At 45.0% G+C, this 24,498-nt stretch overlaps 1 protein-coding gene across 1 annotated transcript in view; it reads left to right on the top strand.

Annotated features, from left to right (window-relative positions):
- Positions 1–24,498, top strand: part of LOC126249355 (WASH complex subunit homolog 1-like) — a 308,384-nt gene that overhangs the window by 162,887 nt on the left and 120,999 nt on the right. The window contains exon 2 of the mRNA XM_049951011.1: positions 552–657. Coding sequence (XP_049806968.1) covers positions 580–657 — 78 coding nt within the window. The 5' untranslated portion in view covers positions 552–579. The remainder of the gene's footprint in view (positions 1–551; positions 658–24,498) is intronic.

Here is a 24,498-nt window from a genome sequence, read left to right as displayed (position 1 = left end):
CTACTTCAGACAAGTTTAACAATTTTTAACTGCTCGTTAACATGTATGCAAGCTCTCGATGCACCCGACAAACTCAAGACCTTTGATGGGTACCTTTACACAATTTCCTGTGGGCTACGTCGGAACCTGTCCGCAGCTCGTGGTCTTATGGCTAGCGTTGCTGCTTCTGGATCACGGTGTCCTGGGTTCGATTCCCGGCCGGGTTGGGGATTTTCCCTGCCCGGGGATTGGGTGTTCGTGTTGTCCTCATGATTTCATCATCAACATCAGCGTCACCATTCGTGACAGTAGCTCTACTGAATTGTGTAAAAGCTGGACTGTGTAAAAGTTGGGACTTTGTACGTTCGCTGATGACCGCACAGTTGAGTGCCCCACAAACCAAAATATCACTTCGGAACCGAGGGTTCGCCAAGTATGGCGAACGAGGCTGCTGGTGTGACATCACAAGCTAGTATCGGTTCCGGTATTTCTCGTGGGCTCCGCCCCGGCTGCTTCGCTGTGACCTGTTGGAGCGCCTGAGCTGAGGGTGTGTTGTGTTTGTGTGTGTGCAGGACACAGCCGCAGAGGGCCGAGGCCAGCATGTTGCGCAACGGGACACCGCAGCAGCCCAGCAAGAAGCCGCACATGCTGCCGCCGCTGGAGAAGCGACGCAGCTCGGTAAGTGCGCTCGTCGGCCTGCGCCGTCTTTAAACGTGTAAGCTATCCCTCTGTGAGTTAGCAGTTTTCATTGCAATCAAGAAACCCTTGTCCTACTACATTTTTTTCTCATCATTTACTTCTCTCATAAGCACAATGAGCAGCACAGTAATACCGTGCAACACGACCTCTAACCTGTATAATCATAATTTGGCGAGGAAGTGAGTCTATAAGTTTCCCTCCTGATGACCACAGTCACTAGATCGCAATATGGTTGAGACTCTGTGGTCTTCCTTGGAGAGGAGGATGCTTTTCCGTTATTTATCTCCATCATTGTTATCTGAATTTTTAACTGTTTTGCAGGAAGCTTAGTATAATATTCCCTTGAAAACCATACAATTCCGAGACAAGTGAAAGCCGTTTTGAATGCCAAAGCTTTTTCCTACATCGTGTTATGTGTGATAAAATGCTGTGTTTGTGGTGATTCGATATTTTTGTCCACTCCTTGAACATATTCGCTCGCATTACAGTGCGAATAAATGCTGGAAAAGTTATAATGTGCGCCTGAGCCCTGTCAAAGAACGAACGCATCCGCGCAGCCCTACGGATACAGCTGCTGTCATCTTGGAAAACTGGAGTTTTGCGCTGCACACTCATCGTGAATATGCAGAAGAAAGGGCGACATGGAGTCACCAGGAACATTGAAATTTACATAGCTTTTTAAGGTGACAGTAGCCTAAATCTGTGGGAGTTAGTCATAAAGGGAAAAACAAACGTGAAACATCACAGACCCACCTTCAGTCTAAACTACACTGAAGGGTAAATGCTTCAACACCTTGAATTATCGAAAAAGGGGCAAAATCACGACCTGGCGGATTTCTCTATACACTACAGTGGTCCAAAGTGGCGGGGCTGTTCTGTTAAGGGGGTCTTGAGTGTTTTGTCTGGTTACCTTACTACCATACCTCTGATTCACGCTGGTCCCTTTCTCTGGGTCCATATTTCTCATCTTTGACGTGGCTCATATTTCCTGGGTCAAACGTTCTTCGTTCAGGGATACATCATCGCCTTATGGGGTCTTGACTGCTGTCTCGGCTGCCTGTTTGTGAATAGACGTAAACTCTTTTCTGTTTGTTTTAGTATATTACGAGACAAAGAAATTGAAACCATAAATGAAGTGTTAGTGCTGTTGTATGTACTCGTGAAAAAGAGGAGAAGAGACATCAAAACGTACTCTCCTCTATTCTTACGAATGACGGTATAAAACGAAAACTTAGAGTAGAGAAGCGTTCTAATCTTCTGGTGACAAACTTTGGTCAGTATCTCGATTCGCCTATATTCTTCGCACATTATAACTTTGCCAGCATTTATTTGCACTGTAATGCGAGCGCATATGTTCAAGGAGTGGCCAAAAATATCTAATCACCATAAACACAGCATTTTATCACACCTAACTCGGCGTAGGGAAAACTCTGGCATTCAAAACAGCTTCCACTCATCACTGAATGGTATGGTTTTCAAGGGAATATTACACGAAGCTTCCTGCAAAACAGTGAGAAATTCAGGTAACGATGATGGAAGTAAGTAACGGAAAGGCATCCTCCTCTCCAAGGAAGACCACAAAGTCACAGTCGTATTGAGATCTAGTGACTGTGGTCTTCAGGGGAGAAGCGACAATTCATCCATGTGCACACAAAAGTAGTCCTGGACTATGCGAGCTGTGTGAACAGAAACCCTGTAATCTCGGAACACGGCATTATCAATGGGGAACTAACATGTACCATGGGATGGATCTGATCAGCCAAACTTGGCACTTAGTCCTTGACAGTATAAGCTCCCTTCGTCTTCTTTGGAGATCATATGGGTTAATTAATGATTATTATGTTACAATCCTCTTGTTGTAGTTGACCGTGTATATCGAGACTCCGTTCATTGTTAAATGCAATGGTGTGGTACTAACTGATGGAGACGCATTAAGAACTGGTAAAATTTAATTTATTTCCCTTATCACACTGCACAAACATAAACCCACTATTATTCAAACTGTGTGCCACTACTCTTCAACACAAATCCTTGGCTACGCAACCGCCTTTGGCTCACGCAGCCTACACCTTCCACAGCCTCTCAACAACTGCCTCTGCTTGCGACTCTAGCGCCACTGGCCACTGTCGCCCTCCAAAGAACAACCACTTACAGATACTACACACCAGTACCCTCACAACAGTAACACGACTTTGTATAGCAACCAGGGGCCTATGGAATACCACTATATGGCTGTCCAAATCATCACCGAACCCCTGCCATGTTTCACTCTTTGAACGTAAACTCTGCCAGAAGTTGGACACAGTATGCAACCAAATAACTTTCTTCCATTGCTCCACAGTCCTGGTTTTGTGGCTATGGCACCACGTTTTCCTTATAGGTGTTCGCATCACTGATGAGTGGTTTTGTAATTCCAGCTCGCCCTGCAATTCCCCGCTTATGGAGCTCCCTTCCAGTTGTTTTGGTGCTGACTGGGTTCACGAGTGCGACATACTGTTCTGAAGTGAGTTTTGCAGCTGTCACAGTTCTCTTCAATGATCATTTGTCTAGATCACTGGAGAAACACTTTCGTTCTTATTCTGACTTACAGAACGATGGTTTTCCGCTTTCCCTATGTGCTCTACAAATATTCCATGTAATTCCTTTTGAAACACCAAATATTTCGGCTACATTCGTTACGGAAACATCCGCCATAAGAGCAGGAACAATTTACCCACGTCCTAATACAGTTAGATTTTACATAATGCACTCACAAATACAAGGAATACTGCTGTGACCATGACTGACACTTGCAGTGTGCTAAGGACACTGCACAAGCGCCGTTCTTGATCTAAGACAACAGCGCCATCTGCAGGCTTAGCTAGCAATTGCATTTATGTTCAAGCATGCATTTCTCGCGGTTTTCCCATATATTTGTCTAACCCTATAGCTCAATTAAATAAATTATTGGCTATTTTAATCCAGATGTCTCACTTCTCTAATAAAAATTAAATGTAATATGTACTCTTCGCAACTGTTTTTATTGTTCATCCATAAAGACACGTTACATCCGTCAAAAAATGGTTCAAATGGCTCTGAGCACTATGGGACTCAACATCTTAGGTTATAAGTCCCCTAGAACTTAGAACTACTTAAACCTAACTAACGTAAGGACATCACACACACCCATGCCCGAGGCAGGATTCGAACCTGCGACCGGAGCAGTCCCGCGGTTCTGGACTGCAGCGCCAGAACCGCACGGCCACCGCGGCCGGCTTCATCCGTCACGTTTAAAACCTGTTTCCATGTTCACAATATTTTTTGATGCAGCAGTTCTCATTACATGAATATGGAGACATGATTTTAATGAATGGTGTATTTCGATTCAGTTCAATTTATTACCATAAATTTTAGTCCTTCTATCTGGAAACTCTAAACTGGTTGTACATATTCAAAAAAACATAAAATACAGAGTTTGATATTACACTGATTAAAAAAAAAAAATCAGCCGGCCGCGGTGGTCTCGCGGTTCCAGGCGCGCAGTCCGGAACCGTGGGACTGCTACGGTCGCAGGTTCGAATCCTGCCTCGGGCATGGATGTGTGTGATGTCCTTAGGTTAGTTAGGTTTAAGTAGTTCTAAGTTCTAGGGGACTGATAACCACAGCAGTTGAGTCCCATAGTGCTCAGAGCCATTTGAACCATTTGAAAAAAATCACAGAACCAGGAAGGAGTTTAGTGACATAAACTTAAGTTGGTAAGGATGCTTCTACATCTGAAAAATTATGGTTCAAATGGCTCTGAGCACTATGATACTTAACATCTGAGGTCATCAGTCCCCTAGACTTAGAACTACTTAAACCTAACTAACCTAAGGACATCACACACATCCATACCCGAGGCAGGATTCGAAAAAAAAATGTTCAAATGTGTGTGAAATCCTATGGGACTTAACTGCTAAGGTCGTCAGTCCCTAAGCTTACACACTACTTAACCTAAATTATCCTAAGTGTGGTGTCACCGCCAGACACCACACTTGCTAGGTGGTAGCTTAAATCGGCCGCGGTTCATTAGTACATGTCGGATTCGCGTGTCGCCACTGTCAGGATCGCAGACCGAGCGCCACCACAAGGCAGGTCTCGAGAAACGTACGAGCAGTTCGCCCCAGTTGTACGACGACATTGCTAGCGACTACACTGATCGAAGCCTTTCTCTCATTTGCAGAGAGACAGTTAGAGAAGCCTTCAGCTAAGTTAATGGCTACGACCTAGCAAGGCGCCATTTGTACCATTGCATGTATCTCAAGATAGTCTCACTTGTATCATCAAGAATGCTGTATACCAAAGGACGATATAAAAGTTCTAGTAGCTACGTTCTTTTCTTTATCACATTCATTACGAATCCTGTTCCAGACTTAACGCCAGACGGCGTGAGTTGACGCGTGCCCTTTCGGCTACTTCACTGTGGACTGGCTGCCTTAACAGTCCACTACACTAAGGACAAACACACACACCCATGCCCGAGGGAGGACTCGAACCTCCGCTGGGACCAGCCGCACAGTCCGCGACTGCAGCGCCTAAGACCGCTCGGGCAGGATTCGAACCTGCGACCGTAGCAGAAGCGCGGTTCCAGAATGAAGCGCCTAGAACCGCTCGGCCACAGCGGCCGGTTGTACAACAATGGCGCTAGTAGCTTCACTATGAGCATACAAATCAGGTTTGTCTTAAATACGAGCTGCAACGGTCGGAAGCTTTAGTTACCTTTGGCACTGAGCGTGGTAAGCTGACGTTAGTCTTAGAATGCCTTTAAGACGCCATTATTGATAACTCACTGAGTTAGAACCAGGTCTTGTAATACAGCTACGAGAAGCTGGATATTCCTTTTGTGATATTGCAAAAAGATTTGGAAGGAATGTAGCCACTGTACATGATTGTTGGCAATGGTGGTCACGAGAACGTACGCTCGCAATAAGACTGGGCTGCGGACGGCCACGAGGCACTACCAGGAGGGAAGACCATCTTGTTCGGCGTATGTCTCTGGTGCATCGTACTGCGTCTGCAGTAACAATTTGAGCAGCAGTTCGCACCATAGTGACACAAAGAACTGTTACAAATCGATCACTTTCAGGACAGCTCCGAATCAGATGCCTTGTAGGGGGCATTCCACTCACCGCAAACCCCTGCCATCTGCGGCTTCAGTGGTGTCAAGCGAGAGCTCATTGGAAGGCATGGCAGAGGTCTGTTGTGTTTCTGATGAAAGATGGGTCTGCCTCGGTGCCAGTGGTGACCGTGTGTTGCTGAGAGGGGCACCATTTGAGGTCCTACAATCACCCTCTCTGCATGCTTGTCACAGTGGACCTACACCTGAAGTTGTGCTCTGGTGTGCGATTTCGGTGACAGCAGAATCACTCGCGTGATTGCCCATGCGCCCTGACACCAAAACTATTCGTCAACCTGTTGTGCTGCCATTTTAACAGCACCCCAGGATAACGTTCGTCCATATACAACTGCTGTAAACCAACATGCTCTACAGAGTGTCGACATGTTGCCACGGCCTGCTCGATCACCAGATCTCTCTGCAATCGAGCACATGTGGGACATCATCGGAGACCAGTATTATTGACAAACAGCATTAACCGTCCCACTGTTGACCGCCGAAGTGCAACAGGCGTGGAACTCCATCGCACAAACTGAAATCCGGCAACTGTACAACACGCTGCATGCATGCACGTTTGCACGCTTCCGTTCAACAGTCTGGCAGTTACACTGGTTATTAATGTACCGGTATTTCACATTTATAGTGGCTTATCTCGCACTCCCTTTAATCTGCGATCTTTTTCCGTGAGTGTACATACAGGGTGTTTCAAAAATGACCGGTATATTTGAAACGGCAATAAAAACTAAACGAGCAGCGATAGAAATACACCGTTTGTGCAATATGCTTGGGACAACAGTACATTTTCAGGCGGACAAACTTTCGAAATTACAGTAGTTACAATTTTCAACAACAGATGGCGCTGCGAGTGATGTGAAAGATATAGAAGACAACGCAGTCTGTGGGTGCGCCATTCGGTACGTCGTATTTCTGCTGTAAGCGTGTGCTGTTCACAACGTGCAAGTGTGCTGTAGACAACATGGTTTATTCCTTAGAACAGAGGATTTTTCTGGTGTTGGAATTCCACCGCCTAGAACACAGTGTTGTTGCAACAAGACGAAGTTTTCAACGGAGGTTTAATGTAACCAAAGGACCGAAAAGCGATACAATAAAGGATCTGTTTGAAAAATTTCAACGGACTGGGAACGTGACGGACGAACATGCTGGAAACGTAGGGCGACCGCGTACGGCAACCACAGAGGGCAACGCGCAGCTAGTGCAGCAGGTGATCCAACAGCGGCCTCGGGTTTCCGTTCGCCGTGTTGCAGCTGCGGTCCAAATGACGCCAACGTCCACGTATCGTCTCATGCGCCATAGTTTACACCTCTATCCATACAAAATTCGAACGCGGCAACCCCTCAGCGCCGCTACCATTGCTGCACGAGAGACATTCGCTAACGATATAGTGCACAGGATTGATGACGGCGATATGCATGTGGGCAGCATTTGGTTTACTGACGAAGCTTATTTTTACCTGGACGGCTTCGTCAATAAACAGAACTGGCGCATATGGGGAACCGAAAAGCCCCATGTTGCAGTCCCATCGTCCCTGCATCCTCAAAAAGTACTGGTCTGGGCCGCCATTTCTTCCAAAGGAATCATTGGCCCATTTTTCAGATCCGAAACGATTACTGCATCACGCTATCTGGACATTCTTCGTGAATTTGTGGCGGTACAAACTGCCTTAGACGACACTGCGAACACCTCGTGGTTTATGCAAGATGGTGCCCGGCCACATCGCACGGCCGACGCCTTTAATTTCCTGAATGAATATTTCGATGATCGTGTGATTGCTTTGGGCTATCCGAAACATACAGGAGGCGGCGTAGATTGGCCTCCCTATTCGCCAGACATGAACCCCTGTGACTTCTTTCTGTGGGGACACTTGAAAGACCAGGTGTACCGCCAGAATCCAGAAACAATTGAACAGCTGAAGCAGTACATCTCATCTGCATGTGAAGCCATTCCACCAGACACGTTGTCAAAGGTTTCAGGTAATTTCATTCAGAGACTACGCCATATTATTGCTACGCATGGTGGATTTGTGGAAAATATCGTACTACAGAGTTTCCCAGACCGCAGCGCCATCTGTTGTTGAAAATTGTAACTACTGTAATTTCGAAAGTTTGTCTGCCTGAAAACGTACTGTTGTCCCAAGCATATTGCAACAAACGGTGTATTTCTATCGCTGCTCGTTTAGTTTTTATTGCCGTTTCAAATATACCGGTCATTTTTGAAACACCCTGTATATACATATAAAAGTGTTAATATGTGTGTAAGGTGGAAATAAAACAGAATGTTGAATATATAATTAAATAAAACAGCATAAAATAAATTTAATTGTAGCAACTTTCAACTGACATAGGATAGGTGAAATAAGGTCGCAGGTTCGACTCCTGCCTCGGGCATGGATGTGTGTGATATCCTTAGGTTAGTTAGGTTTAAGTAGTTCTAAGTTCTAGGGTACTGCTGACCTCAGATGTTAAGTCCCATGGTGCTCAGAGCCATTTGAAAGATTTTTTTTTAGGTGAAATAAAACTGGGATTTGTAGGCATACCGATTTGCGTGGTCCATAGCATCTATTTCCTTTAATTTTTTTAATTTGTTTTTTTAGTTTCTCTCAATTACAGTGTAGTCGTGAACGTATGGTGCAACAGGATGTAGTGTCAGGAAAGCCGGAAGAAAGTACAGAGAAAAATTTCAGCTCAAGAGTCACGACAGCTGCAAGAAATTAGTGGCCATGTATAGAAACTTAAGGGAAACTTAATCGTTGTAGTCACAGCTGTAGAAGGTTCCGTACGTGCCAGTGATTAACATGTAGCATACAATATCACTGAATGTAGCCGGCCGCGGTGGCCGAACGGTTCTAGGTGCTTCAGTCCGGAACCGCGCGACTGCTACGGTCGCAGGTTCGACTCCTGCCTCGGGCTTGGATGTGTGTGATGTCCTTAGGTTTAAGTAGTTGTAAGTCTAGGGGACTCATGACCTCAGATGTTAAGCTCCATACTGCTCAGAGCCATTTAAACCATCACTGAATGTGCTACATTGCGGCACTGGATAAACATACTTTGTGTAGACGCTATTTGTGTTGTATCATATCGACATAAGCCGTTTGATGTTCCTCACATCCCAAATACGGAAAATTAATTCCTTTCTAGGAACTGTTTTCAAGTTTTATCAAATGGTTCAAATGGCTCTAACCACTATGGGACTTAATATCTGAGGTTATCACTCCCCTAGACTTAGAACTACTTAAACCTACCTAACCTAAGGATATCACGCACATCCATGCCCGAGGCAGGATTTTAGCCTGCGACCGTAGGAGCCGCGACGTTCCGGACTCAAGTTTTATCCATATTGCGTCATGTTTCGTATACACCTGCAAACTTTAATCACATTTGACACGAAACGTGCCGATTTATCGTTACTTTTGCAATCTTATTTGAAGGAGGTGATCCACTGTGTACGAAGATTACTTAATAAAGTAGGTAACGATTTATAGGCTGTTTCACCGAACCCTGCTTTACGTTTAAATGAATGGACGCTGACCTCATCGGATGCACTTGGTTCATATTCGTCACAGTTCACAAATGGTCGTAGATTTTGATACCCGTACCAATTTGTGGTCGCAACCATGGTCTAGGGCATTTGCGCTTTGGCTGTGGAGAGGCGCGCACGCCTTGTTTGCGTCTCGCCTATTGTGCTGCTTGCGAGCGAGCGCGCGTTTTTTTGCTTCCGCGTAGCAGCTTGTCTCAGAGTCTGACTTCATCGATTATCATGGCGTTTCCTTACCGCCAAACCACAATGAAATTAGCTTTTCCTTTGGTTCACGAAAGACCGAACGCATATGAAGTAGAACGTTTTACATGGGATGAAATGCGTCTCTCGCCACAAGAAGTTCTTGGAATTCATTTTTTGATCCTCAGTACTACTGTGTATACAAAGTTGGCGGAGAGCTGTGCGCCGACGTAGTTAAATGTCACGCTAACGCTAACACCCTCAGTTCCAATACTCTGACGGAAGTATAGGAACTGCTGGTTTTGGCCTCCGAACGTTGCGAGCTTTGGTGACCGCCTTCAAACTTTGCGCCAACCTCGTCAGTCACGTAGCTGAAAAGTGATCTCAAGTTGATTCCGTATTTCTAGATTTCCGGAAAGCTTTTGACACCGTTCCTCACAAGCGACCTCTAATCAGGCTACCGAGCGAGGTGCCGCAGTGGTTAGCACACTGGACTCGCATTCGGGAGGACGACGGTTCAATCCCGTCTCCAGCCATCCTGATTTAGGTTTTCCGTGATTTCCCTAAATCGCTTCAGGCAAATGCCGGGATGGTTCCTTTGAAAGGGCACGGCCGATTTCCTTCCCAATCCTTCCATAACCCGAGCATGAGCTCCGTCTCTAATGACCTCGTTGTCGACGGGACGTTAAACACTAACCACCATCACCATCTAATCAAGCTGCGGGCCTACGGGGTATCGTCTCAGTTGTGCGACTGGATTCGTGATTTCCTGTCAGGAAAGTCGCAGTTCGCAGTAATAGACGGCAAATCATCGAGTAAAACTGAAGTGATATCAGGTGTTCCTCAGGGAAGCGTCCTGGGACCTCTGCTGTTCCTGATCTATATAAATGACCTGGGTGACAATCTGAGCAGTTCTCTTAGGTTGTTCGCAGATGATGCTGTAATGTACCGTCTAGTAAGGTCATCCGAAGACCAGTATCAGTTGCAAAGCGATTTAGAAAAGATTGCTGTATGGTGTGGCAGGTGGCAGTTGACGCTAAATAACGAAAAGTGTGAGGTGATCCACATGAGTTCCAAAAGAAATCCGTTGAAATTCGATTACTCGATAAATAGTACAATTCTCAAGGCTGTCAATTCAACTAAGTACCTGGGTGTTAGCCGACCCGAAGTGGCCGCGCGGTTCTGGCGCTGCAGTCTGGAACCGCGAGACCGCTACGGTCGCAGGTTCGAATCCTGCCTCGGGCATGGATGTGTGTGATGTCCTTAGGTTAGTTAGGTTTAACTAGTTCTAAGTTCTAGGGGACTAATGACCTCAGCAGTTGAGTCCCATAGTGCTCAGAGCCATTTTTGAACCTGGGTGTTAAAATTGCGAACAACTTCAGTTGGAAAGACCACATAGATAATATTGTGGGGAAGGCGAGCCAAAGGTTGCTTTTCATTGGCAGGACACTTAGAAGATGCAACAAGTCCACTAAAGAGACAGCTTACACAACACTCGTTCGTCCTCTGTTAGAATATTGCAACGCAGTGTGGGATCCTTACCAGGTGGGATTGACGGAGGACATCGAAAAGGTGCAAAAAAGGGCAGCTCGTTTTGTATTACCACGTAATAGGGGAGAGAGTGTGTGCAGATATGATACGCGAGTTGGGATGGAAGTCATTAAAGCAAAGACGTAATTCGTCGCGGCGAGATCTATTTACGAAATTTCAGTCACCAACTTTCTCTTCCGAATGCGAAAATATTTTGTTGAGCCCAACCTACATAGGTAAGAATGATCATAAAAATAAAATAAGAAATCAGAGCTCGAACAGAAAGGTTTAGGTGTTCGTTTTTCCCACGCGCTGTTCGGGAGTGGAATGGTAGAGAGATAGTATGATTGTGGTTCGATAAACCCTCTGCCAGGCACTTAAATGTGAATTGCAGAGTAATCATGTAGACGTGGAAGACGTTCGAAACATACCGTGTCCTCAGTGGTTTCCGTCAGATAAATACTGAACTACGGAAACACGTGCCTTCCTACTTGGTTGTTGCCGACTGCAGGGCTGTCGTCATGTACGATGGACAGTGGCGCACCTGTTCAGGTTGTGGCCGGGAAGGCTGTGTCCGTTCTGAATGTTTCCTACGCCGATCGGAGACGTCGCTCTTCCTCCGGCGCCCTCTATGTTACTTCTGTCTTAAGCGTCTGCGGCGGTGCTACCTGCTGCGCCCCCTATGAATCAGTCGGTAACGGCGTCGACGCCTCTCGGCGACGCTATGGACATTTCACCTCTCTCTACTACATTCCTACCGCAGTCAATACAAATGAACGATAACCGTCAGCAAGCACAAGCTCTCTGCCCAACCTCATGGTTGTTGATCATGGAGCTGTACCTACCTACACTTTTCTGCTATCTGGTCACATGTCGGACGATAGCTGCCCACCATCCGACACGGAACAGCATATTTGGAAACAATGGTCGCCAAGGAAACGGAAGAGACAACGCCGTACCCCTTCTGGTGATTGCATCCATCGGGTATCTGCACAGGATGACGGCCCCTACGTATGGTGACGGCCTGACACCTGACGACGCCACGTCCTTCCCCGTCGACCTATGGACACCAACCTTCCCCTGTCTGCATCTGATGCGGTTGCCTCCATTTCTGTGTCGGACGCTACCTTTGGACGCACCACCGATTGTGTTCCACTGAATTGGCCCAGCGAGACGTCTGTCTCCTGGGCGGATGACGTCTATGCTGCGGATAGACATTCTGGAGGTGTACAGAGCAACGGGTCCCCCACCCCCGGTGGAGTCGGCTCCCTCCCCATCACAGTGCTGTGCCCTTCCACGGAGGCCTAGCAACGATTTCCGAGTGTTCCCTCCATGTTTGAACTGCTCGTCCCCCTGGCGATGTCAGCTTTCCACATTTATCGCATAACCACAGTCAATGTCAACACCATTCACGTACACCACAAAATGGCTTTACTCATGACGTTCTATACGCCGCAGACGTTGACATCACTCTCCTTCAAGAGGTGCACGTTGTAACTTTCTGTGCTCCCCATGATTTTACAGCACACGTCTCTCATGATACCCCTACTAGTAGTGGGATGGCGCTCCTCTTACATGACGGTACCCTCGCTAATGCCAGAGGTATAGCTGTCATGTTTAGTGGCGTCAGGATCGTCAGTGTATATGCGCCATCTGGTTCGGGCCGCCGCCATGAACGTCCCACATTCTTCTCGGAGCCAGTCAAGCCTGTCTTCCTGGGTCGGCAGGAAGCATTGCTCATGGGAGACGATTTCAACTGCACCCAGGCACCCAAAGACCACTACCACGACTCTGTCCGTGGGCGTTGCTAGCGTCAATTCTCCAGTGGATTCTTGGTAGCATGTTCATGGCGATCGTCCAGGGTTTACACATTTCGCTAGACATTATTCCAACCGACTCGATGGTGTTTACACCTCCTTCGATATTGTCAGTGGGGTACAGGCTGCTGAAGTCTGGCCCGTTGCGTTCTCTGACCATGACGCATATATTTGCGTCATCAGTCCCTGCCGCCAAAGGGTGTGAAGCGGCCGTGGACCGTGCTAACTGACCACGATTCACCTTACTTCACCCGATTGCCGGCAGCTCATCGAGAGCACGTGGACAACGTGTCTTCGACACCGCTCTTTGCAAAGCCTGCCTTCCGCAAGGCCTTGATTGGTTACGGAAGGGAGGTTGCAGCGTGGCGGCAATAGACTAAGGAACTCTATTTCACAATTTTCCGAGAATGTACTATGATGCCTTATTCGCCAGAACGCCGGGTATGGTGAATCGTGCCAAGGCACATATTACATCCCTCTCTAGCTGCCACCTTGAGGGAGCTATGTCCATGGTGCGCACACACGATGGGTTAGGGCAGGAGCGTCCGTCTACGTATCATGTCATAGCGGAACGACACCACCGTCGGATAATTTCGATTAATGTTCTTAATACCGATAATGGGCAGCGTTTTGATACCAAACAGGATATCGGGTCTGCCCTCCATGCACATTATGTTATGCTGTACCTTAAACAATGTCACTGCCCTGCCCGCATTACCTCTCCTTTGGCCCGAGGATGCGACGATGGATCTACTTGCTAACGTGACAGAGGACGAAGTCCACGGTGCTATCCAGGTGGGTTCTACGAAAAGGTCGTCTGGCTCTGACGTCCTCCCACTGGAGTTTTATCGGAAACTTCGTCTTCTAGCGCCAGTGTGGACGGAAATTTGTCGGGACTTCATGTCACCTTACGTGCCGATTCCAGACGACTTCGTCGAGGGTCTCTTCATTCACATCCACAAGCTTCGGGGTACTTCACGAATATGCGGATACCGCCCCTTGACGTTACTCAACACTGACACAAAAATCTTTACCCGGCTGGTGACTGAGTGGCTTAAAAGGACAGCTCTTTACGTGGTTTCCCCGAATCAAACTTCTTTGGGAGGTGCTAATAGCATTCGCACTGCCCTCTGTCGCTATCGGGACGTAGTCGCTCTTGCTCACGCTCGTCGTATCCCTGGACTTTTGGCAGCTCTTGAGTTCAGCCAGGCGTTCTATCGGGTGGATCACAACTTCCTGGAAGGGGTGCTCCGCAATATGGGATACCCTGACGCTACCGTCGACGTTGTAATGGCGTCTTCTTCGTGGGGCTACGGCTGGTGTACTCTACAATGGCCGTCTCACTCCTCCCATCCCGATCCTTCGATCCGTGCATCAAGGCTGCCCTTTCTCTGCACTGTTGTGTACTTTCACCATGGAGCAATTGCTCGGCTGGCTCCATCCACGCCTCTCTGGGATGTCTCTCGATGACTATGTGTACAGCTGCATTGTTTATGCAGACGATGTGGGGTTTCCTGCGGACAGCTCTTCTTCTTTGCGTATAGTTGATAGTATCCGATGCTTAGGACTCGATTTCGCAAGCGATCTGCAGCGGACAATTGAACTCAACTGCCGGCGCCTACTTTCCCAACTACGAGCTTGGTCTTAGATCACCGCTTACTAGCACTCGATCTTCTGCAATGTACACAATATGTACATGTATATTTGTCGTCACATATCCCTCACATGGCAGAGACACTTCCTATACCGCCATCCATGGCCCGCCGCATGCTAGCGGCATTGCGTTCTTGTTTTCCACGGTTTGCTGTTCAGGATAATGTGCAGTGGCGGTTTAGGTCCGTATCATGTGCCTGGTAAAGCGGTAGCCTTAGCTCCCACATGGCGTTGTGACACCGTAGTCCTACGTGCCTTACCAGTCTATTTTTGGAGGCACTTGCATCACTCTCTCTCACAGTACGTATCCAGCTTTCGGAAGTCCGGCCGCGCTTATTTTACTTCTGCCGCTTTTTTCTCGAACTTAGCTACGTCCGTACTGTGATGCTGGTGGCGCACTTGACATCCAAAAAGGCGATCTATGGTTTCCTTCAGCAGCACAGGTCGTCGAATGTGGTTGAGGGGAAGCATCCCCAAGTCGACTGGCGTGCCGTTCCGCGATAGGTGTGCATTCTTTATCTTGACGCTGACGTCCTGTCTCCATGGTACGTTACCGTCAATGGGAAGCGAGCAGGGCGATCACGCCGTCACGTTGTTCACCTCGCAGACACCCCGCTGTGTGTCGCCTGTGATGTTTCGGACACAGACAAGCTCCGCCTGTTGTGCTGATCGGCAAGAGGTGCGACAGATTGCCCTAATTACCCGTACGACTCCTCATCAGGTACTTACTCACCTGCTTCTCTTTCCGGACGCGGTATACTTCCCGCAAGCGAAGACGAACTCTGTGAAGTGGATTTGTGGACACGCAGCTCACTGCTTGTTTGGTGATGCCGAAAAAAGTATCCTTGATTTTTGGCAGTTCCTTAATGAACACCATTGTGAAGCTGTTCCCAATCCAAAATATAGACAATTTTTCTCCAATTTCCTTTGCAGTATCCCTCTTAACCCAACCCAGGGCTGGGGTGTTCCTGTCATGACGAGTTGATCCCCGCTTCTCCCACACTTAGAACCGATATATTCTCTGGAAAAACTATACGTCGATAGTCTCAACAAGTCTGACGTCTTGCTGCGCAATCCTCCTCACGACGTCGGTTTCCTGCTATTCTCGGTGGTCTTAATGTTAAAAAAAGGAAAATAAATAAACGATGTTTTCTTACCTCTGCTTCGCGTTCCCTACGCTTTCGTTGGTTCATGGCTGGTGGCATGTTGGCCAGGTCCACTTGCCCCTACCCCTGCCTTTCGACGCCGGGAAGTTTAAAAAAAAGACCAGGTATTGCGTCTATAATCTGTGATTAGTAAAACGCCACCGCTTAAATTTGTATTAGTAATCAGTACTGGCGGCCAAAGGCTTCCGGCATAAGTCACGCTGATTCTGCCAACGGCCTTGTCAAAGACGGCGGACGAGCGGACATAGGTTCAGGTCACTCTCTTGTCCTTGGAGTGGGAACCTGCCCCTAAAGCCGGAGAATCAGCAGTGATCAACGGCATGAGGACGCAGAAACCAATGGCAACCGCTGCATGAAAGACACATAGCCTGCGTCCGTAGGACATTTGGCTTATAATTGAAAAAGTGTCATGATCATCACTACATTGACAAAAGATTCCAGAATAGTCCCCCATTCGAATCTCCGGGAGGGGACTGCCAAGAGGGAGGTGACCATAAGAAAAAGGTTGAAAAATCAACGAAGAGATAACGTTCTACGCGGCGGGGCGTTGGGTTTCAGAAGCTTGAAATTGGTAAGGAAGCTAGAAAATCTGAAAAGGGAAATGCAAAGGCCCAATGTAGATATAGTAGGGGTCAGTGAAGTGAAATGGAAAGAAGACAACGATTTATGGTCAGATGAGTATAGGGTAATATCAACAGCGCCAGAAAATGTTATAACGCGAGTAGGATTCGTTATGAATAGGAAGGTAGGGCAGAGAGAGTGTGTTACTGTGAGCAGTTCAGTGATAGAGTTGTTCTTATCAAAATCGACCGCAAACCAACACCGACAGCTATAGTTCAGGTATACATGCCGACGTCGCAAGTTGAAAATGAATAGATAGAGAAAATACATGAAGATATTGAAACGGTAATACAGTGAAGAAAGGTAGATGAAAATCTACTAGTAATAAGGGTCTGGAACGCAATTGTTGGGGAAGGGGAAGAAGAAAAGGTTCAGGAGAATATGGGCTTGTGAAAAGGAATGAGAGAGGAGAAGGACTTGTTGAGTTCTGTAATAAATTTCAACTAACAGAGGATACTCTATTCAGGAATCACAAGAGGAGTGGCTATATTTGGAAAAGGCCGGGTGATACGAGAAGATTTCTTTTGGATTACATCGTGGTCAGACAGAGATTCCGAAATCAGATACTGGATTTTAAGGCGCACCCAGGAGCAGATATAGACTCAGTGTTGAAGAGTAGGCTGAAGTTTAAGAAATTAGTCAGGTAGAATCAGTAAACAAAAGAGTGGAATAAGGAAGTACTAAGGAATGACGAAATACGCTTGAAGTTCTGTGAGGCTATAGATACCAGTAAGGAATAGCTCAGTAGGCAGTACAGTTGAAGAGGAATGGACATCTCAAAAAAGGGCAGTCACAGAAGTTGGAAAGAAAAACATTAGTACAAAGAAGATAACTCCGACGAAACCATGGGTAACAGAAGTAATACCTTAGTTGATCGAGGAAAGAAGAAAGTACGTAAATGTTCAGGAAAATTAGGAATACACTAATACAAGTCACTGAGGAATGAAATAAATAGGAAATGCAAGGAAGCTAAGACGAAATGGCTGCTGGAAAATTGTGAAGAAATGATTGTCGAAGGGACTGACTCAGCATATGGAAAAGTGAAAGCAACCTTCGTTGAAATTAAAAGCAGGAGCGTTAACATTAAGCGTGCAACGGGAATTCCACTGTTAAATACAGAAGAGAGAGAGGATAGGCGGAAAGAGTATACTGAAGGCCTCTGCGAGATGGAAGATTTGTCTAATGTGATAGAAGCAGAAACAGAAGTCGATTTAGAAGAGATAGGGAATCCAATATTAGAATCAAAATTTAAGAGACCTTTTGAGGATTTAAGATCAAATAAGACAGAAGGGGTAAATAACATTCCATCAGAATTTCTAAAATCGTTGGGGGAAGTGACTACAAAACGACTGCTCAAGTTGATATGTAGAATGTATGAGTCTGGTGACATTCCATCTGACTTTCGGAAAAATATCATCCAAATAATTCCGAAGACTGCAAGAACTGACAAATGTGAGAATATCACCTTAAGAGCTCATGCATCCAAGTTGCTGACAAGAATAATGTACGGAAAATGAAAAAGAAAATTGAGGATGTGACAGATGACTATCAGTTTGGCATTAGAGAAGGTAAAGGCACCAAAGATGCAATTCTGACCTTGTAGAGGGAGTAATAAGAGTGGACGACCAAGAACGAAGTGCTGGGATGAAAAAGGGTGTAAGACAGAAATATAGTCTTTCGTCCCTATTCAATCTGTACATCGAAGAAACAATGATGGAAATAAGAGAAAGGCGTATGAGTGAGAATTAAAATTCAAGGTGAAAGGATATCAGTGATGCGATTCGCTGATGACTTACTGTCCTGAGTGAAAGTGAATAAGAATCACATGATCTTCTGAATGGAATGTACAATCTAATGAGTACAGAATACGGATGGAGACTAAATCGAAGAAAGGCGCAAGTAATGAGAAGGACCGAGAAAGCAAAAAAGTTAACATCAGGATTGATGGTCACGAAATAGATGAAGTTAGGGAATTCTACTGCCTCGGCAGCAAAATAACCAATGATTGACGGAGCAAGGGCGACATCAAAAGCAGACTAGCACCGGCAGATAGGACGTTCCTGGCCAAGAGAAGTCTACTAGTATCGAACATAGGCCTTAATTTAATGCAGAAATTTCTGAGAATGTTTTTTGGAGCACAGCATTGCATGGCAGTGAAACATGGACTGTGGAAAATCCGGAACAGAAGAGATTCGAAGCATTTGAGATGTAGTGCTACAGATGAATGTTGAAAATTAGGTGGCCTGATAAGGTAAGGAATGAGTAGTTTCTGCGCAGAATCGGAGAGGAAAGGAATATGTGGAAAACACTGACAAGGAGAAGGGACAGGATGACAGGACATCTGTTAAAACATCAGCTGTAGAGAGCAGAAGCTGTAGGGAAAGATAGAGTTGGAATACATCCAGCAAATAATTGAGTACGTAGGTCGCAAGTGCTGCTCTCAGATGAAGAGGCTGGCACAGGAGAGGAATTCGTGGCGGGCCGCATAAAAAAAAAAAAAAAAAATAATTTATATTCCTGTCCGTGGAGTGAAATTGTGACTTTTGGCCTGCAAGTCCAGAACGAAAACTGAAGCTGCGGAAGAGCCTGTGACACATGAGACTGCTGGTGTCCCAATGAGTCTTTGATCAATACCTGACAGACGTTGCGCAACGTGTCCCTCCTGGACGCCTCTCGCTCCTGTCGCTTCATTAAAGGAAACTTGAGTCCTTTGTTAATTTAAACTACAGTAATGGGTGTTCTAGAATTCTTAAGGCTGTTTTTCACCAAAATGTGGAAGGGTTCGTCGATTTAGCGAAATTCATACAAATATAAAAGAAAGCGCTTTGCTTCTTGAACTTCTCCAAAACCAAAGCAAGGTGTGTTCTTCATTTCACCCCAAATACTAAAATTAAGAAAAAGAGTTATGTAAATCTATGTTTTTAGGACACACATAGTTGGATTAAGCAAGAATAAACTGTCGCCCATAGAAAACAGAGTAGACAAATGAACTATAAAATTGAGAATTAGAACACTCACTCCAGCTTGAACTTCTCCAAAACCAAAGCACGATCTGAACTGCAGTTCACCCCAGATATAAAAATAAGAAAAAGAGTTACATAAATTTATGTTTGTAGGAAACATATAGTTGGATTAACGAAGAATAAACTGACGCCCATTGCAAACAGAATAGACAAATAAGCTCTCAAACTTAGAACACTCTCTCCAGATGAGGGATACATTATAGAGAGACACTTATTAACAACCTGCGTCAGGGAGACATAAGAAAGATATTCCACCAAGGATTAGATATTTCAAACCGTCACGCTAAATTTCTAGAGAGTAATTTATTTCATCTTCAGATGGGCATAACCCGAAACCGGTGATGTGTTAAATAAAATCACTTTCTGTTGTGACTGGTAGCGGTTACTATTCTGTTCCATAAAGGAACAGTCAAGGAGTTCACCTGCACCCATTATGGGTAAAATACATTTCAGTTAAGATTTGTGGTCTCATCAACTGTTGATTTCTTCATATTTTATAAGGCAGTAATGCCTTAGACGGTTGCGGAGGTGTTCAAGAGATTATTCTGGTAGCCGACTGAAGTGGTTAAATGGTTGGTTCAAATGGCTCTGAGCACTATGGGACTCAACTGCTGAGGTCATTAGTCCCCTAGAACTTAGAACTAGTTAAACCTAACTAACCTAAGGACATCACAAACATCCATGCCCGAGGCAGGATTCGAACCTGCGACCGTAGCGGTCGCGCGGTTCCAGACTGCAGCGCCTTTAACCGCACGGCCAGAAGTGGTTAAAGAACTCACAGAAAATCTAAGACGAGATAGCCAGACGAAATCTCGAAACCTGCTTCTTCTGAATGCTAAATGACGTAACGTACTAGGCGTGCAGGGGGCAACAACTTTACCCAGTGCATTCCAGTTCACAGTGCGTTTAGCGCTGCTGTGTGAACCTACCATAGACTTCACGTACCCGAATCGTCTAGGAGCAAGATGAAAAGAAGCTAACTCACTTAAGTCGTTGTGTCATAACACAAAAATAATGACAATGATGTAGTTTTGAACAAATCGGCGTAAAAGAGGAAGAATACATATATCAATTAATAAAATATTAATAATAAGTAACTGTAGTTGTAGGCAACATCAGCATGCTGGTAATATGAATCGTGGTTCACTTTACTTTCATACTCATATTTTCCATGTTACAAACGACGTCATCTTGGTAACATGAACGTCTCTAGCTGCGCGCTAGGGTGGTGCTCGAGTCGGAAGAAAACCGGTTGAAATCTTAATGGACTATGACACTTTCACTGCCACTGTTTACGGGCAAGAGGTGGAGAGGGGTTGGCGTAAAGTTCCTGATCACCTGTCTTTGTATCAAATGTCCTTGACTCAAATCCAAACCTCCACGCCGTATCTCATGTAGTGAGAGCATGCAACGCTGTTGAAGTTGATATGCCCGTCGGATGGGGACGTTTAGCTCGGCGGCCCTCGTTGTACTATTCGAGTGGGGTAGGTTATGTGCCGACACCGCATTTCACTCTCTCCCTTCTTTCATCATCATGACACAACACAGGCATAACACTTTACTATACACGCCTCTATTACAGATACCTTTACTCAACAAATACTCATACGATACAACTGTCACACATGCTTAAGGGCCGGCCATGGTGGCCGAGCGGTTCTACGCGTTTCAGTCTGGAACCATTCGACCGCTACGGTCGCAGGTTCGAATCCTGCCTCGGGCATGGATGTGTGTGATGTCCTTAGGTTAGTTAGGTTTAAGTAGTTCTAAGTTCTAGGGGACTGATGACCTCAGATGTTAAGTCCCATAGTGCTCAGAGACATTTGAACCATCCTTAAGGAAAGGGGTCAATGGGCGCGGAGGAAGATCACCCTTTTCGACAGGCGGCTGAACTCACCCCGAGAGATAACCCAGTCAACAGTGTCATACACTACGTGACATTTACATTTCCTCGCTACGAAACAAACTTGTCTTATAAGAAAGCATCTCCTGATATTAAAACTTAAAGTTAACAAAATTGATTTGACTCCTTAGAACCTTAGTAAATCTGCTCTACGTTTAGTGGACTGGCTATTACTGTGTTCCTTCAATAACAAATTTTTTTAATAACACTTTTTCAAGACAAAAAGGCGGTACCGCAAGGTAAACATGAACGCTTACAATATCGTAGCACTACTCACGTATGTATCACAGAGAGATACCTAGTGTCTGGAATAACTCAAATGTAATTACATAAATAATTAATGTTTTTTTCTGTTGCTTTGCGGCTTATGCAACAATGCAGAGACTCAGAAAATAAATGTCTTCGCCCGTGATTATTCTGTGCCGATCGTTCTGAGGCTTCGCTTTCTCAGTACCTATCCTGTAGATCAGAACTGGGAATTCGTGGCTTGCAAGATATTCCCCTCCAGTGTGCGCTTCCCCCTCCAACTCCACTCGGTCCGTTTCGTCACGGCCCAGCCGCAACCCTCGTAAGTTTACATTGTAATCCATTAATATCCGTAAACATATCACAGATAGAGTGTTCCTTTCTTTTCTGTTTATCAGCAGTCGAATGGGGCAACATTTATCCGACTTCGAAGGGGCATCGCTGTTTCGTTAGTCCGCTTGCTCTAGGCGTTTTGTTTAGATTTACTCTTCTTAATACGGCGCCAGCGTTAAAATTTGCGTTGTGTTTATTACTGTGGCTATCATCTAGTTTCGATTCTGGTTATTTATGTGGCTATTTTCCTATTACAGTTCTTAATGATGTCGAAAAGAAAGATTACTGAAAAGCGCGTTTTCCCGAGGAGTGGGACATAAAGTGCGCTTTTGTACACAATTCCTATGAAAAGCCTCAATGCTTAATATGTAAAAAATGCTTAAGCCAAAACAAAGGTAATAATCCTGCTTGACATTTCTCTTCGCTCCATGTCGCAATACACAGGCGTTTCATGGTGAACGATGGCCTTTTGTAAACAATTGAAAGAAAAAGATGTTCAAGAGTTGCTTGAACCATCGAATCTTAAAAGAGTTTTACTGCATCTTACGCCCTACGCCTAAAGTTAGCTAAGGCTCAGAATCGTAAAATATTCTGCAATAGTAATAGCAAAAGGATTTCGTTTCTGTGATGGCGACGTACGTAAAACTGTGAATTCATGATAAGGTACATAAAAAACAAACAACAATTTCTATGCAAACTTTTGGTACTATTTTTTGTGTGTGAACGAGAATACTGATCGTAGGTATGTTAGTCAACTACCAATTTTTTTCGTGTAATAAAGGACGAAGTTTCTGAACTTGAGGAATTACTCGCTTTATTTCCGACGCCCAGAACGAAAATTTTGGATATTGTAATGCAATTAAAAAGTATGTTGGTAAAACTGGTGGGTTTAAAAATTGCTCTCCTGGTTTTACCGATGGTGTACAAGCTGAGATCTGTGGTGAAAACCATTTCGTTGCTCAGTTACGAAAAACAGAATAGTTTAATTTTTCATCGCATTATTCATCAGGAAAAGACAATGAAGAAGTGAAATCGTGTGTTACAGAATTTGAAGATGAGATGGACGATTCACTTTTTTATCAGAATCAGCATTTCTAACAGATTTTAAAAATCATTTACTTAATTTGAATTTACGTTTGCACGGAAAGGAACATATTATTTGTGAAATGTTCACGGATATTAATGGATACCGGTGTAAACTTACGTTGTTTAAATAACAATAAACAAGAGAAATTTGTGTTATTTCCCTTGCTGCTGTGAATTGAAACAAGAATTCACGAAAGTAAAATTTTGAAGATTTGCTTCCATTATCGGCGAAGTTTCATGTTATAGAGCCGGCTATTGTTTCACGTCATAATAGAATAAAAATTAGTCTTCTTCGAACAGAAGTTTGCAGGTTACAAAAGATACATTCACGATATCTAGAACAGAAATAGACGCCGTGATTTTTTTATTATGCGACAAGATTGGTACCCAAAAATCACAGACTTCACTCTTAAAATAAAATATTGTTTCGGGTCAACATACATTTGTGAAAGTACATTTTCTTCAATAAAGTAAATTGAAAGTACTCACTGTAATGGCATACCGAATGAGTCGTTGTATCATTAACTACGTTTCTCTACAATGCAGATTGAAATCGAATTTCAGAACTTGCCAAGACCAAAAACAAATCTAACCTAAATATTTAAATATCTCATTACTGTAAGTATAAGAGTTTTAGGCAATAACTAAATAAAGATCAATGTTTTTTTAGTGTATGTCTTTTAGTGTTTGCGGTTAGGAAGTTGATATAATAGTGCTTACGATCCACGACGAATGAGAGTCGTCCGGGGCCAGCCACGGTGGCCGAGCGGTTCTAGGCGCTTCAGTCTGGAACCGCGCGACTACTACGGTCGCAGGTTCGAATCCTGCCTCGGGCATGGATGTGTGTGATGTCCTTAGGGTAGTTAGGTTTAAGTAGTTCTAAGTTCTAGGGGACTGATGACCTCAGATGTTAAGTCCCATAGCGCTCAGAGCCATTTGAACCATTTTTTAGAGTCGTCCGGCATAGCCCTCTAGTGGCTGTGACGTCATTCCACAAGTCGAGTTGGAAGGGGAAGCACTCGCTGGAGGGGAATGGTTCGTGAGCCACGCTTTGCTAGGGCTGCTTAGATCGTTTAGATTCTCTGCCACATTAACAACTACGGTACAGATTATGAATTATTTTTGTGTCTGTGTAACTTTGGTCTTAATTTAAAATTAATATGGAGATATCTTTTCTGTGAGTTAGCAGGAAAGAATCTCACTTGACATATAACTTAAATCCACGCTTGGTACTTGCCTCTTTCTGACATTTAGCGTGAGTTTCATTAATCATAATACATTTATATTGTGGGTCAGAGTCAAAATTAAACTGAACCTCGCTCCCTAACAGACTGGATTTGGGGGGGGGGGGGGGGGAGCGGGGGCGGGGGGGGGGATGTTGTCAGATCGGGGAAGGTGAGGGTACGTACAAAACTACCTGGACTCTTAGCAAAGTACTGTGGAAGTCAAATCAAGTTTCGAGTTGATGACTGCTTTACTTCTCTTACTTACATGAGAGTAGCTGAATCGCTTTTACCGTAGTATTACCTATCAGGGAGAATCTATTTGGAGCTCTCATTTCTCTTTTATATTG

The sequence above is a fragment of the Schistocerca nitens genome, chromosome 1 (genome assembly GCF_023898315.1).
Source record: "Schistocerca nitens isolate TAMUIC-IGC-003100 chromosome 1, iqSchNite1.1, whole genome shotgun sequence".
In the NCBI taxonomy this organism is placed as follows: domain Eukaryota; kingdom Metazoa; phylum Arthropoda; class Insecta; order Orthoptera; family Acrididae; genus Schistocerca; species Schistocerca nitens.
The sequence above is the reverse complement of the archived record's forward strand: the minus strand, read 5'-3'. Positions and strand labels throughout refer to the sequence as shown.